General features: G+C 41.5%; 1 protein-coding gene across 1 annotated transcript; it reads left to right on the plus strand.

The window, feature by feature from the left end:
- The first annotated feature begins 12221 nt into the window (after nt 1–12221).
- Nucleotides 12222–12975, plus strand: LOC136521177 (eukaryotic translation initiation factor 1A). The gene has a single exon (XM_066514879.1). It carries the CDS (start codon nt 12326–12328, stop codon nt 12758–12760), a length of 435 nt encoding a protein of 144 aa, XP_066370976.1. The 5' UTR covers nt 12222–12325; the 3' UTR covers nt 12761–12975.
- The last annotated feature ends 272 nt before the right edge of the window (nt 12976–13247 follow it).

A 13247-nucleotide genomic window follows, 5' to 3' on the forward strand; every position in this document is an offset into this window, starting at 1 on the left:
TGAGTGAATTGCCACAATGAGGACTAGCTTGCCGGCAAGCAAGTGAACCTCGGTAAAAATCATTGTGTTCATCATTGATTCCGAGGTGATTGGTCTTCATTGTTATTCGTCTTTGTGATTGATTGGTTCTTCATCTACACGGCGGTATAACCCTCTTGATCACTCTCTTTACTTTACCGCAAACTAGTTAACAAGCTCTTTAGTGTAGCTAGTTGTGAGAGCTTGCATGCTTGGTTGGTGTGGCTCTTTAGTTAGCCTTTGAGAGCACACTAACATAGGGTAGTGGCATACCTCTTGTGTGAATCGACACTATTTAAACTAGAATTGTGGTAGGTGGCTTGCATTTTGAGTAGGCTAGCGCAACACTTGCTTCGCCCCATAATTGTCTAATCTTTTGTTAAGTGTTGTTGTAGAAAATTTTTATTAGGCTATTCACCCCCCCCTCTAGCCATTAGGACCTTTCAAGTGGTATCGGAGCTGAGGTCACTGTTATTTGAGGCTTAACAACCTTCGGTGTTAAAATGGCTCAAATCAACAATACCAAGAAGCCACCCCAATTTGATGGCACAAATTATCCTTATTGGAAGTCAAAGATGACCACACATATCAAGTCAATCAATAGAAAGGTATGGAAGGTGGTAGAAACCAAAATTGAGATTGGTGATCCAGAGAATCCCACCGCCGTCGAAGAAGTGCTTCTCCAAAACAATGACATTGCTCTAAGTGCCATTCATGATGCAATCGATGAAAGAACATTTGAGCAAATCAAGAATATTGAGATGGCACATGAAGCTTGAAAGAAGTTGGAAGAATCATTTGAGGGCACTTAAGCCGTGAAGGGTGCAAAGGCATACATCCTCAAAGAAAAGTTTGCAAGCTTTAAGATGAAGGAGGATGAAAGTGTGCCAGAGATGTTCCATAGGCTTCAAGTGCTTATCAATGATCTCAAAGCACTTGGAGAAGAGGTGAAGGACAAGGACTTCTCCCACAAGTTCTTGAGATGCTTGCCTTCAAGATTTGGTACATTGGTCACCATTCTAGTGAGAAGCGGTTTGGACACCATGACACCAAACCAAGTATTGGGAGATATAATGATCGATGATACCTATAGAGATGATGATAAGAAGGAAGAAAAGAAGGAGAAGAAAGATGAGAAGAAGAAGAGCGTGGCATTCAAAGCCACATCATCCAAGGGCAAAGCAAAGCAAGAAACATCAAGTGAAGAAGATGAATCATGGGATGATGATGATGATGAGAAGATGGCTCTATTTGTCAAGAGATTTGGCAAGTTCATGGTGAAGAAGGGCTACCATGCTAGAAGAAAGAAGTCTTCATCCAAGAACAAAGAAGAGTCAAGAAGATGCTTCAAATGTGGAAGCAAAGATCATCTTGTTGCTCAATGCCCATACAATAGTGAAAATGATGATGACAACAAGAAGAACAAAAAGAAGGATAAGAAGGAAAAGAAAGAGAAGAAGGACAAGATGGCCTTCAAGAAGAAAAAGAGTGGTTCATATGTAGTCACTTGGGATAGTGATGCTTCCTTAAGTGATGATGATGATGATAGTGATGATCACAAGACCACCAAGAAGAAGGTTCTTGCAAGTATTGCCATCAATGAGAAGCCTTCTCTCTTTGAATCTTCATCATGCTTCATGGCTAAAGCCACTAAGGTACAATCTTGTGATGATGAAAGTGATGAAGAACATGTTGATGATAATGAACATGAAAGTGAAAATGATAGTGATAGTGATGATGATGAATCTACTAAAGATGAATTATTTGACATGCTAGAAGATGCTAAAGAACACTTTGATATTAAGAGAAGGGAATGCAAGAACTTGAATAAGGAGGTAAAAGCCCTTAAGCAAGCCCTTGATGAGCTCAAAACAACTCATGAGAAGCTAGAGGTAGCCCATGAGAAGCTTGGCAAGGCTCACAAAAAGCTTGAAAAAGCTCATTCCACTTTGCTTAATGAACAAGATAAAAAGAAGCATGTTGAAACTTGTGATATAGGTGTAACTTGTGATTTAATTGATACATCACTATCTATGCCTATCATTGTTGCTACTACTAACTCTTCTTGTAGCACTTCCACTTCTACCTCATCTAGTAGTGATGGTCTCACTTGTGATGCCTCACTAGTGGTTGAGAATGAGAACCTCAAGAAGGAGGTCACTAAGCTCACTTACACCTTAGCTAAGTCTTATGGTGGTGAGAACCGCTTGCTTATGTGCTTAGGTGGCCAAAGAGCTTCTCTCTACAAAGAGGGATTGGGCTATACCCCCAAGAAAGACAAGGCGGCCTTTGCTCCTTACAAGACAAGTTTTGTAAAGAACAATGGTCGGTTTTGCACTAGTTGCAAGCAAGTTGGTCATAGAGAGCATGAATGCACCAACAAAAGCAAAAATGCTAATGTATCCTCCATTAAGCTTAATTCTTCCTATATGCTTGTTAAGGGTACAAATGGTGTGAAAGCTAAGTTTATTGGCAAACCATGGATGGGCTCAAAGAAGAAAGCCATTTGGGTGCCAAAGAGCTTGGTTACTAACCTTCAAGGACCCAAGCAAGTTTGGGTACCTAAAAGGAATTGATCTTCTTTTATAGGTCAATTACAAAGCCGAAGGAAGGCATTGAGTTCTTGATAGTGGGTGCACTCAACACATGACCGGTGATGCAAGAATGTTCAACTCAATCAACACCAATGGCAATGATGGTTATGATAGTATCACATTTGGTGACAATGGCAAAGGCAAGGTCAAAGGGCTTGGTAAGATTGTAATATCCAATGACTTGAGCATATCCAATGTATTGCTAGTAGAGAGCTTGAATTTCAACTTGCTATCCGTGGCTCAATTATGTGATCTTGGATTCAAATGCATATTTGGAGTAGATGATGTAGAGATCATAAGTGTAGATGGCTCTAACTTGATCTTCAAAGGCTTTAGATATGAGAATCTATACTTGGTTGATTTCAATGCTAGTGAAGCTAGATTGTCCACATGCTTGTTCACTAAGTCTAGCATGGGTTGGTTATGGCATAGAAGGCTTGGTCACATTGGAATGAAACAATTGAATAGATTGATTAAGCATGACTTAGTTAAAGGCTTGAAAGATGTTGTGTTTGAAAAGGATAAGCTTTGTAGCTCTTGTCAAGCCGGCAAACAAGTTGGAAACACACATCCTAAGAAAAGCATGATGAGCACTAGTAAAGCATTTAAGTTATTGCACATGGATTTATTTGGGCCAACTCAATACACTAGCATTGGTGGAAATAAATATGGCTTTGTGATAGTGGATGACTACACTAGATACACATGGGTATTCTTTCTAGTGGACAAAAGTGATGTGTTTGCAACATTCAAATCATTTGTCAAGGGCATTCACAATGAGTTTGAAACAACCATCAAGAGAGTTAGAAGTGACAATGGTAGTGAGTTCAAGAATACTAGAATTGATGAGTTATGTGATGAATTTGGAATTAGACATCAATTCTCGGCCAAGTACACACCTCAATCAAATGGCCTTGTTGAGAGAAAGAATAGAACACTCATTGATATGGCAAGGTCTATGCTTAGTGAGTACAATGTGAGTCAATCTTTTTGGGCCAAAGCTATCAACACGGCTTGCTATTGTAGCAACCGCCTCTATTATCACCGATTGAAAGAGAAGACACCATATGAGCTCTTGAATGGTAGAAAGCCCAACATTGCATATTTTTGGGTCTTTGGTTGCAAATGCTATATCTTGAAGAAAGGTACAAGATTGGGCAAGTTTGATAAGAAATGTGATGAAGGATTCCTACTTGGTTATTCCACTACAAGCAAAGCATATAGAGTTTGGAATTTGGATAGTGGTACTCTTGAGGAAGTTCATGATGTTGAATTTGATGAAACCAAGGGTTCACAAGAAGAAGATGAGAACTTAGAAGATGTTAGAGGCATTCAACTTTCAAATGCCATGATGAACATGGATATTGGTGAATTAAGGCCTAGGCAAGTGAATGATGATGAAGATGATCAAGTGCAAGTGCTCTCCAACTCAAATGAGCAAGATGATATAAATCAAGTTAGTGCAAGTGGATCTCATGACAATGAACAAGATCAAGTGGCTAGTACATCATCTTAACCCAATGATCAAGCAAGTGCAAGCAATCAAGTTCCAATACTCCAACCAACCAATGTTGCAAGGGATCATCCGTTGGACACTATCATTGGTGATATTTCTAGAGGTGTACAAACAAGATCAAGATTGGCATCATTTTGTGAACACTTCTTATTTGTGTCATCCATTAAACCAAAGAAGATAGATGAAACTTTGAAGGATGTTGATTGGGTGAATGCTATGCATGAAGAATTGAATAACTTCACAAGAAATCAAGTATGGGAGTTGATAGAATGACCAAAGGGACACAATGTGATTGGAACCAAATGGGTCTTTAGAAATAAGCAAGATCAAGATGGGATAGTAGTAAGGAACAAAACAAGATTGGTAGCACAAGGCTATACACAAGTTGAAGGTCTTGACTTTGGAGAAACATATGCCCCGGTTGCTAGATTGGAAGCAATAAGAATCTTGCTAGCCTATGCTTGTGCCCACAACATCAAACTCTATCAAATGGATGTCAAGAGTGCATTTCTCAATGGTTATATCAATGAAGAAGTATATGTTGAGCAACCTCCCGGTTTTGAAGATGACAAGAAGCCCAACCATGTATACAAGTTGAAGAAAGCATTGTATGGCTTGAAGCAAGCACCTAGAGCATGGTATGAGAGATTGAGGGACTTCCTCCTCTCTAAAGAGTTCACAATGGGCAAGGTTGACACCACTCTATTTATCAAGAAGATTGGAAAAGATCTATTTGTGTTGCAAATCTATGTGGATGATATCATATTTAGATCAACAAATCAGGAATTTTGTGATGAGTTTGGGAAGATGATGGCTAATGAGTTTGAGATGTCCATGATTGGAGAATTGAGTTACTTCCTTGGTCTTCAAATCAAGCAATTGAAGAATGGTACTTTTGTGAGTCAAGGCAAGTACATCAAGGACATGATCAAGAAATTTGGCATGATTGATAGCAAAGTCATTAGCACACCAATAGGAACCAATGGCAACTTGGATAGTGATGCAAGTGGAAATATGGTGAATCAAAAGTTGTATCGGTCCATGATTAGAAGCCTACTCTATGTGACCGCATCAAGACCGGATATCATGTTTAGTGTATGCATGTGTGCAAGATTTCAAGCCTCACCAAGAGAAAGTCATTTGAAAGCTACAAAGAGGATATTGAGGTACTTGAAGCATACACCAAATGTTGGTTTGTGGTATCCCAAAGGAGCAAAGTTTGAGCTAGTTGGTTACTCTGACTCGGATTATGCGGGATGCAAGGTTGAAAGGAAGAGCACCTCGGGCACATGTCAATTGTTGGGAAGATCACTTGTTTCATGGTCATCAAAGAAGCAAAATAGTGTTGCATTATCAACCGCCGAAGCCGAATACATATCCACCGGTAGTTGTTGTGCACAAATACTTTGGATGAAGGCCACTTTAAGTGATTTTGGAATCAAGTTCAAAAAAGTGCCATTGCTATGTGACAATGAGAGTGCAATCAAGTTAACCAACAATCCGGTGCAACATGCAAGAACAAAGCATATTGATGTCCGCCACCATTTCATAAGAGATCACCAACAAAAAGGAGACATTTGTATTGAGAGTGTAGGCATCGAAGATCAACTTGCCGACATATTCACCAAGCCATTGGATGAGAAAAGGTTTTGCAAGCTAAGGAATGAGTTGAATATATTGGATTTCTCAAATATGTGTTGATGCACCCCTCACTCATATAATATGCCTCTCCTTCGAGCAATTTAAGGTAAAAGTTGATTGGCATGGAATACATCCTTGCTAAGGACATGTTTAGTGCATCTAGTCATATTTTCAATCTTATTAGAACCTTTCAAGTGATTCTATTTTATTAGGCTCATTCATGAAAATCAAATGAATTTGATGTTTATATGGTATCACTATTGCGTCTATGCTTGACATGATCTAGTGATAGCATATGACATGTTTATGGGCTTGTAAACCTAGTGTTTAATCTAGAAAATGAGCTCTAAGTGTTTAACTCAACATGGTACAAGATAACCCTTATTTGGAGGTGTGAAGAAGCTTGTCCTTGGATCAAACCGAGTTAAATATCTTTGGCATATATTCTAGATTAGACCAAATTTAGGAAAATAATCCTCACCCCATTGATTGACATTGATAATCTCGACCCTACAAGTAATACTATCTACATTTAGAACATTTGTGGTCATTGATGACAAAGGGGGAGAGAAACAAAAATATGGGGGAGAGAAACAAAGATATGGGGGAGAGAAACAAAGATAGGGAGAGAAACAAAGATATGAAAAAGGGAAGGGATAAATTAAAATTTTGAACACACAAGTAGGGGGAGCAAGCTCATGAACTTGTATGGTGCATTTGAATGTGCATTTCATATGTTTGCTTGCATGGCACAAGTTTGAAAATTCAATATCCATGCTTGTGAGGTGTATGCTAGTTGTCGGTTTGAATGATAAAATGAAAACTAGCATACATAGGATATCTAGTGATTTCACTTCCAAATGTTTTCCAAGTAGTATTAAACTAACCATGGTGCTAAGGATGGTATAATGGTGCACTCCGATTGATATCACGCTTTAAAGGTCCATCTTTTATACCTTAGCATCATATGGTAGACATTGTCTCCTATATTTCCTATCTAAGCATATATGCAAGCTACAATCCAAACTCTTTGCACATATGTAGGGGGAGCAATTGCTACCATTTGAGGTTGATGAAACTTGTCCATACTTTTTTACACATGGCAAATATGCTTGGATAAGCAACATGGATTCAATTGAATTTTAATTCATATCTTTGTATAAGGGTTATCATCAATTACCAAAAGGGGGAGATTGAAACCTCTAGTTTGGTTTTGGTAAATTGATGAAACCCTAAGTGCTAACCTAGTTTATCAAGTGATCATGAGATAGGTAGCACACTCCAAGTGGTGAAGCAAATGAAGATCATAGCATGATGATGATGATGGCATGGTGATGATCAAGTGCTTCGACTTGGAAAGAAGAAAGAGAAAAACAAAAAGCTCAAGGCAAAGGTATAAACCATAGGAGCTATTTTGTTTTGGTGATCAAGACACTTAGAGAGTGTGATCACATTTAGGTTTGATAGCCGTACTATTAAGAGGGGTGAAACTCGTATCGGAATGCGGTTATCAAAGTGCCACTAGATGCTCTAACTCATTGCATATGTATTTAGGATCTAGTGGAGTGCTAACACCCTTGAAAATATTTGTGAAAATACGCTAACACATGTGCACAAGGTGATACACTTGGTGATTGACACATTTGATCAAGGGTGGTGAAGTTTGGGTGCAAGGGTAAGAAACTCCACCGGTACCCTAGACAGAAAAGACGGAGGTCACTGTGAGTGACCGGACGCTGGACTCGGTTGGATCGGAGCGTCCGGTCAGTGGTAGCAGAGGACGTGCATTTCGGTCTCATGACCAGACGCTGAGTCGCTCAGCGACCAGACGCTGGCAGGGTGCGTCCGGTCAGTGCTGACGTACGCTGACGTAGGGCATACAGAGGAGACATTGTGTGACCGAACGCTGGCTGTGTCCGGTCGGGAAAAATCACGTTTGGAACCTTACTAGAAACGACCGGACGCTAAGGTCCAGCGTCTGGTCACTTTCTAACTGACGCGTCCGGTCAACTTGTCGATCGTTGAGATCAAACGTTCACTGTTGAACGCAAGAGACACGTGGCTGCCATCGGGCGACCGGACGCTGAGGAGCAGCGTCCGGTCAGTTGGACCGGAGCGTCCGGTCAGCCCGTGTTATGCCCAGTGAAGGGGTATAACGGCTCTATTTCGTGGGGGCTTCTATTTAAGCCCCATGGCCGGCTGTAGCTCATATCTTTGGCCATTTCCAAAGTCCTCCCACTCATCTCCATCATTGAATCATCATCATAGTGAGATTGGGAGTGATCCAAGTGCATTGCTTGAGTGATTGTATCTAGAGGCACTTGGTGTTCGTGTTTCACTGCGGATTTTGCTTGTTACTCTTGGTGGTGCCTCCACCTAGATGGCTTGGAGTAGCAAGGATCATTGAGCGGAGGGTGGTAATTGTCTCTGGCTTCGATCGTGGTGATTGTGAGAGGTTCTTGACTTTTCCCCGGCGGAGCGCCAAAAGGTACTCTAGTGGATTGCTTGTGGCTTGTGTGATCCTCATCTTGTATTGGTTGTGCGGCACCCTATTGAGGGTTTGGCGTGTGATGCCAATTAGCGCGTGAACCTCTAAGTGAGTGAATCGCCACAACGAGGACTAGCTTGCCGGCAAGCAAGTGAACCTCGGTAAAAATCATTGTGTTCATCATTGATTCCGATGTGATTGGTCTTCATTGTTATTCATCTTTGTGATTGATTGGTTCTTCATCTACACGGCGGTATAACCCTCTTGATCACTCTCTTTACTTTACCGCAAACTAGTTGACAAGCTCTTTAGTGTAGCTAGTTGTGAGAGCTTGCATGCTTGGTTGGTGTGGCTCTTTAGTTAGTCTTTGAGAGCACACTAACATAGGGTAGTGTCATACCTCTTGTGTGAATCGACACTATTTAAACTAGAATTGTGGTAGGTGGCTTGCATTTTGAGTAGGCTAGCGCAACACTTGCTTCGCCTCATAATTGTCTAATCTTTTGTTAAGTGTTGTTGTAGAAATTTTTTATTAGGCTATTCACCCCCCTCTAGCCATTAGGACCTTTCAGGCTGGTATCATTTTCAAATAGTTTTCACACCAGAACTAATATTCCATGATTATTTTGGTAATGCTCAAATAGTCAAATCACATACTATTCAGCTGGCAAGAAGTCCTACATGATGAAACAAGCGACAAGAGAGGAGAAGAAGAGAAACGGAGGTCTGCAGGCCACTAAGGCTGTGCCATTCCCCTAACCAACCAATCAACCACCCTCACCTTTTCTTTTTACAATATTTTAACTAATAAAAATAAGCAACATAATCCAATGATCTTACCAAGTCTGAATCCTAGCTAGGCCACCGGTGGCTTATCGCCAAGAGTGCATTTGCTCACGAAGCGAGCTTCCATTCATGGCAGCATCACAACTAGGTATTCCTAGAGTTAGACAAGATTTACGCTGTTTACATTTTGTTTATTGTAGTTTCAGTATACCATAGTTGCTTAGCTTGCCCGGGAAGAATTTAGTTTAAGAAATCAAATGTTCATCCTAAGCTGATATGAATGATGTCATGAGCGAAACTGTCTGATAGAAACTTGTGGAAGCAAATGTATCTTTCAGACTTTCACTAGCCACTGCTACAGCAAATTCCATTTCACTCATTCTGCAATCGAGTGTAAAGGAAACGTCATTAGGAGTCTAGGACCATTTGCAACTCAATAACGTTTGCACCGTGCCAATGCCTGTCAATATACATTTCTGGAGTCTCTAGCGCAAGGTACATTCCTCGCATTTTGTCTATATGATGATGATGAAATAAATTGTATAGTATCATGTGCGGCCTGGCATTGATATATATTTTTTTAATTTTTCAGTTCATCATCACAGACGCATTTAGACAATCCACGTCTGTGATAACCCCTCGTCACATGCGCTAATTTCCTTTGTTTGCTGGCTTAGGTTCCTTCATGATTGTTTGCCATGTCTTCAAAAAAATCATGATACTGTGGATTCAATTTTTATAATAGTACTTCCATTCTTGTATTGTGCTAAATCCAAATTTTGAATTTATGGAAGGGGATGCTACCAACGTGGCACCTTTGAGAGGATTGAGGGGATGGAGGCTGGCAGTGGACAGCGTGGTGCTGGACTTGGAGTAAAGAAAACAGATTCTACGATGGAATACCTCAACCTATTTGCTGGTTTCTTCTGTGTTTAGCACCATTTTACTTTTGGAAAAATACTACAGAGCATTAGAGTAACATACATTCCATGAAATCTGAAGCCGACAACCAGTTGGTCCCCCATCAGTGATTGTTCATGAAATTGGTCAGATCAATGGCCTGCTAGCTTTCATGATATTTGAAGGGACTTCGGTGCTTTTTTGGGGGACTTAAATATAATAGCTCTCTCTCTACATGTACCTTAATATATCTCATTCTATGCTTGAATACCAAGATATGTATTGCCTTTTGCTTGTTTGATTTGCACTACGAAATATCCCGTAGCATTAGCATGTGCAATGTAGATGCGGCGAAACTTATTCGTGGATTTATTGGCGCACGAAAGAAATGGATATCGAAGATTTCTTCCTGCCGATATAAAACGTTACCTTAGCCGCATCACGGAAAAGGACAATACAGTAGAGCTTGTGAGCCTGCGACGCCTCGCTCCCTGTGACTGTTAATATCACGAAGTTTGTCTTTTGGATTAAATGTCACTTTAACGTCGGTATTTAATTTTAGAGTATTGTTATCTTATTGTGCGATTCCTGTGTTTTTAGTATAAAAGTTTAGTTGTCCCGTACCAATGCACGGGCACGAACCTTGTTATATCAAATCTAAAGGAAATGTACAGTATTTGAGGCTAATGGCTTGTCTGTTTTCCATGTACGGTTGGTTATATGGTTACCCCATTTAATTACCAAAAGGCAGCACACATTTCCGGAAAATGCTTCAATTGTCAATATGCTGCTCTCATTTGAAAAGTTTCTAACACTCAGGTTCCAATCCAAACTTAAAAAAAAACTCAGAATTCTTTTATTCCTTGCCTGCATCCATCCATCAATGAGGAGGAGAAGAGGAAGGGGGAGGGGAAGGGAGACAAGATGAGATGAAGATCGTGGAGGGTAAGGCTGGGCAAAAATAACCAAGAACCGAGAACCGAACCGAAAGAACCGGAACCGAAACCGAAAGAACCGGAACCGAAAATTTTGGTTCCTTATTCGGTTCCTGATATTGAAGAACCGAAATAACCGAAGAAAATTCGGTTCCTACTCTCGGTTAACCGAATTAACCGAAAGAACCGAATTACATGAATTATACTTCACTTACTTGTATTTTGTAGGATTATGTGTAGTGTTTTATATTTCAACTGCTATATATTTATGTTGCTATATTGCTATTGTTTTCTTATATATTATTATTATTAAAAATGAATATAGTGTTGCATAAATTTGCCTTAGAACAAGTATATCTATTATTGTCTTGTGGTCTTCTGAAAAAATTCGGTTAGTTCGGTTAGAACCGAAACCGAACCGAAATAACCGAGAACCGAAATGCTCGGTTCCTAAAATTTTTTGGAACCGATCGGTTCCCGTTTTCTAGGAACCGAATTTCTTCGATAACCGAAGGAACCGAACCGAAACCGAACCGAGAACCGAACGCCCACCCTGAGTGGAGGGGACCTAACACCTGAATCCACCGAGGAGCTGTTGGATGACGTCGACGAGAAGACGACAAATGTCTCGACTCTCGAAGGTGGCGACACGTGAGGAGAAGCATCCGACGCGAGGTCGTAACTCACGGGCGTCCGACCGTTCCACGCTACAAGTGGGGATTTTTCTCTCCCCAGTAGGTCGATGTGGATCATGCCACGATCCACTCCCACACACGATTGACAAACGCGGATTTAGACCTAACATGGAAGCTCACTCGAAAGTGAACCACATCGCACGTGTAGCGTGTTTTTGGACATGATACGCCCCACCGCTTTGTATACTCCTTCAGTCTTAAAATAAGTGGACGTCTCACTTTTTGAGGAGACAAATATTTTTAAATTTTAACCAAATGTAGAAAGTAATATCCATTACATTTCTGAATAAATTTATTATGAAAATATATATCGCTATCCATTTAAAGCTAATTGTTGCACATCATAAATATATGTATTTTTATATATAGTTAGTTAATTATTTTTGTAAAAAAAATTGACTCCTCAGAAAGCCTAACGTGTACTCCTACTCTTTTTTTTAGAGAGAGAGGGGTGGGGAGACGGACCTGTTGAAAAGGCACGCGGAGCGCGGAGTACATGGTAAGTTGGTAACCAAACGAGACCTTATCCAGAAACAGAGACCCCGCCCTCCCTATCCCAGCGGTCCACGCCGCCCAACCCTAGATCCAACGAACCATAGGCCTCCACCCCTCCTCCCCACGCGTTCACCCTATAAACTCGCCGCCGCCCCGCCGCACCCTCCTCCCAACACACCACACCCACGAACCGCACCCTTTCCCCACCTCGATCTCGTGCCTAGGGTTTCGTCTCGCCGCTCTCGTCCCCCTCGAAGATGCCGAAGAACAAGGGTAAGGGAGGCAAGAACCGGAAGCGTGGTAAGAACGAGGCCGACGACGACAAGCGCGAGCTCGTCTTCAAGGAAGACGGGCAGGAGTACGCGCAGGTGACCCGGATGCTCGGCAACGGGCGGTGCGAGGCCATCTGCGTCGACGGCACGCGCCGCCTCTGCCACATCCGGGGCAAGATGCACAAGAAGGTCTGGATCGCGGCCGGGGACATCGTCCTCGTCGGCCTCCGCGACTACCAGGACGACAAGGCCGACGTCATCCTCAAGTACATGAACGACGAGGCGCGCCTGCTCAAGGCCTACGGGGAGCTCCCCGAGACGCTCAGGCTCAACGAGGGCGTCGACGTCGATGGGCCCGAGGACGGCGAGGAGGGCAGCGACTACATCCAGTTCGAGGACGAGGACATCGACAAGATCTAAGAAATCTGTTTCTCCCTGTGGGCTACTTTATTATTGTGTGACTTTGTGTTCTAGTATGTGGTGATATGGTTAAGGCTGGGCTGGCTGTTGTCGATTCGCAATCCTGCCTGCGTGATCTTGTAATAGGATCGAGGTGGTTAAATAATCGCGGATAATTTCGTTTTTAATCGGGTACATGCTGTCACAAGATATTCTATACTAAGTTATTATTGCTCTGGATTGTGTTCTCTTATATTGAAGTAGACCCAGTTTTCATTGAGTTGAAATGTAGTGAATTACTGATGCATTCAAAAATCTAAAATCCAGTCAATCATACTTTTTGATTCATGAATTCATACAGAAGGAGGGTTTATTTGCCTTTCTTTGTATGATACACAGATTGCAGGGGTGCATCAAAATTAGTCGTTGGCTAAAAGAGGGGCTGCTGTTTGTGGTCTGAGGCCTGCTTGTGTTCACTTGTTCATGTGAACAAGAACTTCTAAATGTT

Source organism: Miscanthus floridulus, chromosome 18 (genome assembly GCF_019320115.1).
Source record: "Miscanthus floridulus cultivar M001 chromosome 18, ASM1932011v1, whole genome shotgun sequence".
Taxonomy (NCBI): Eukaryota; Viridiplantae; Streptophyta; class Magnoliopsida; order Poales; family Poaceae; genus Miscanthus; species Miscanthus floridulus.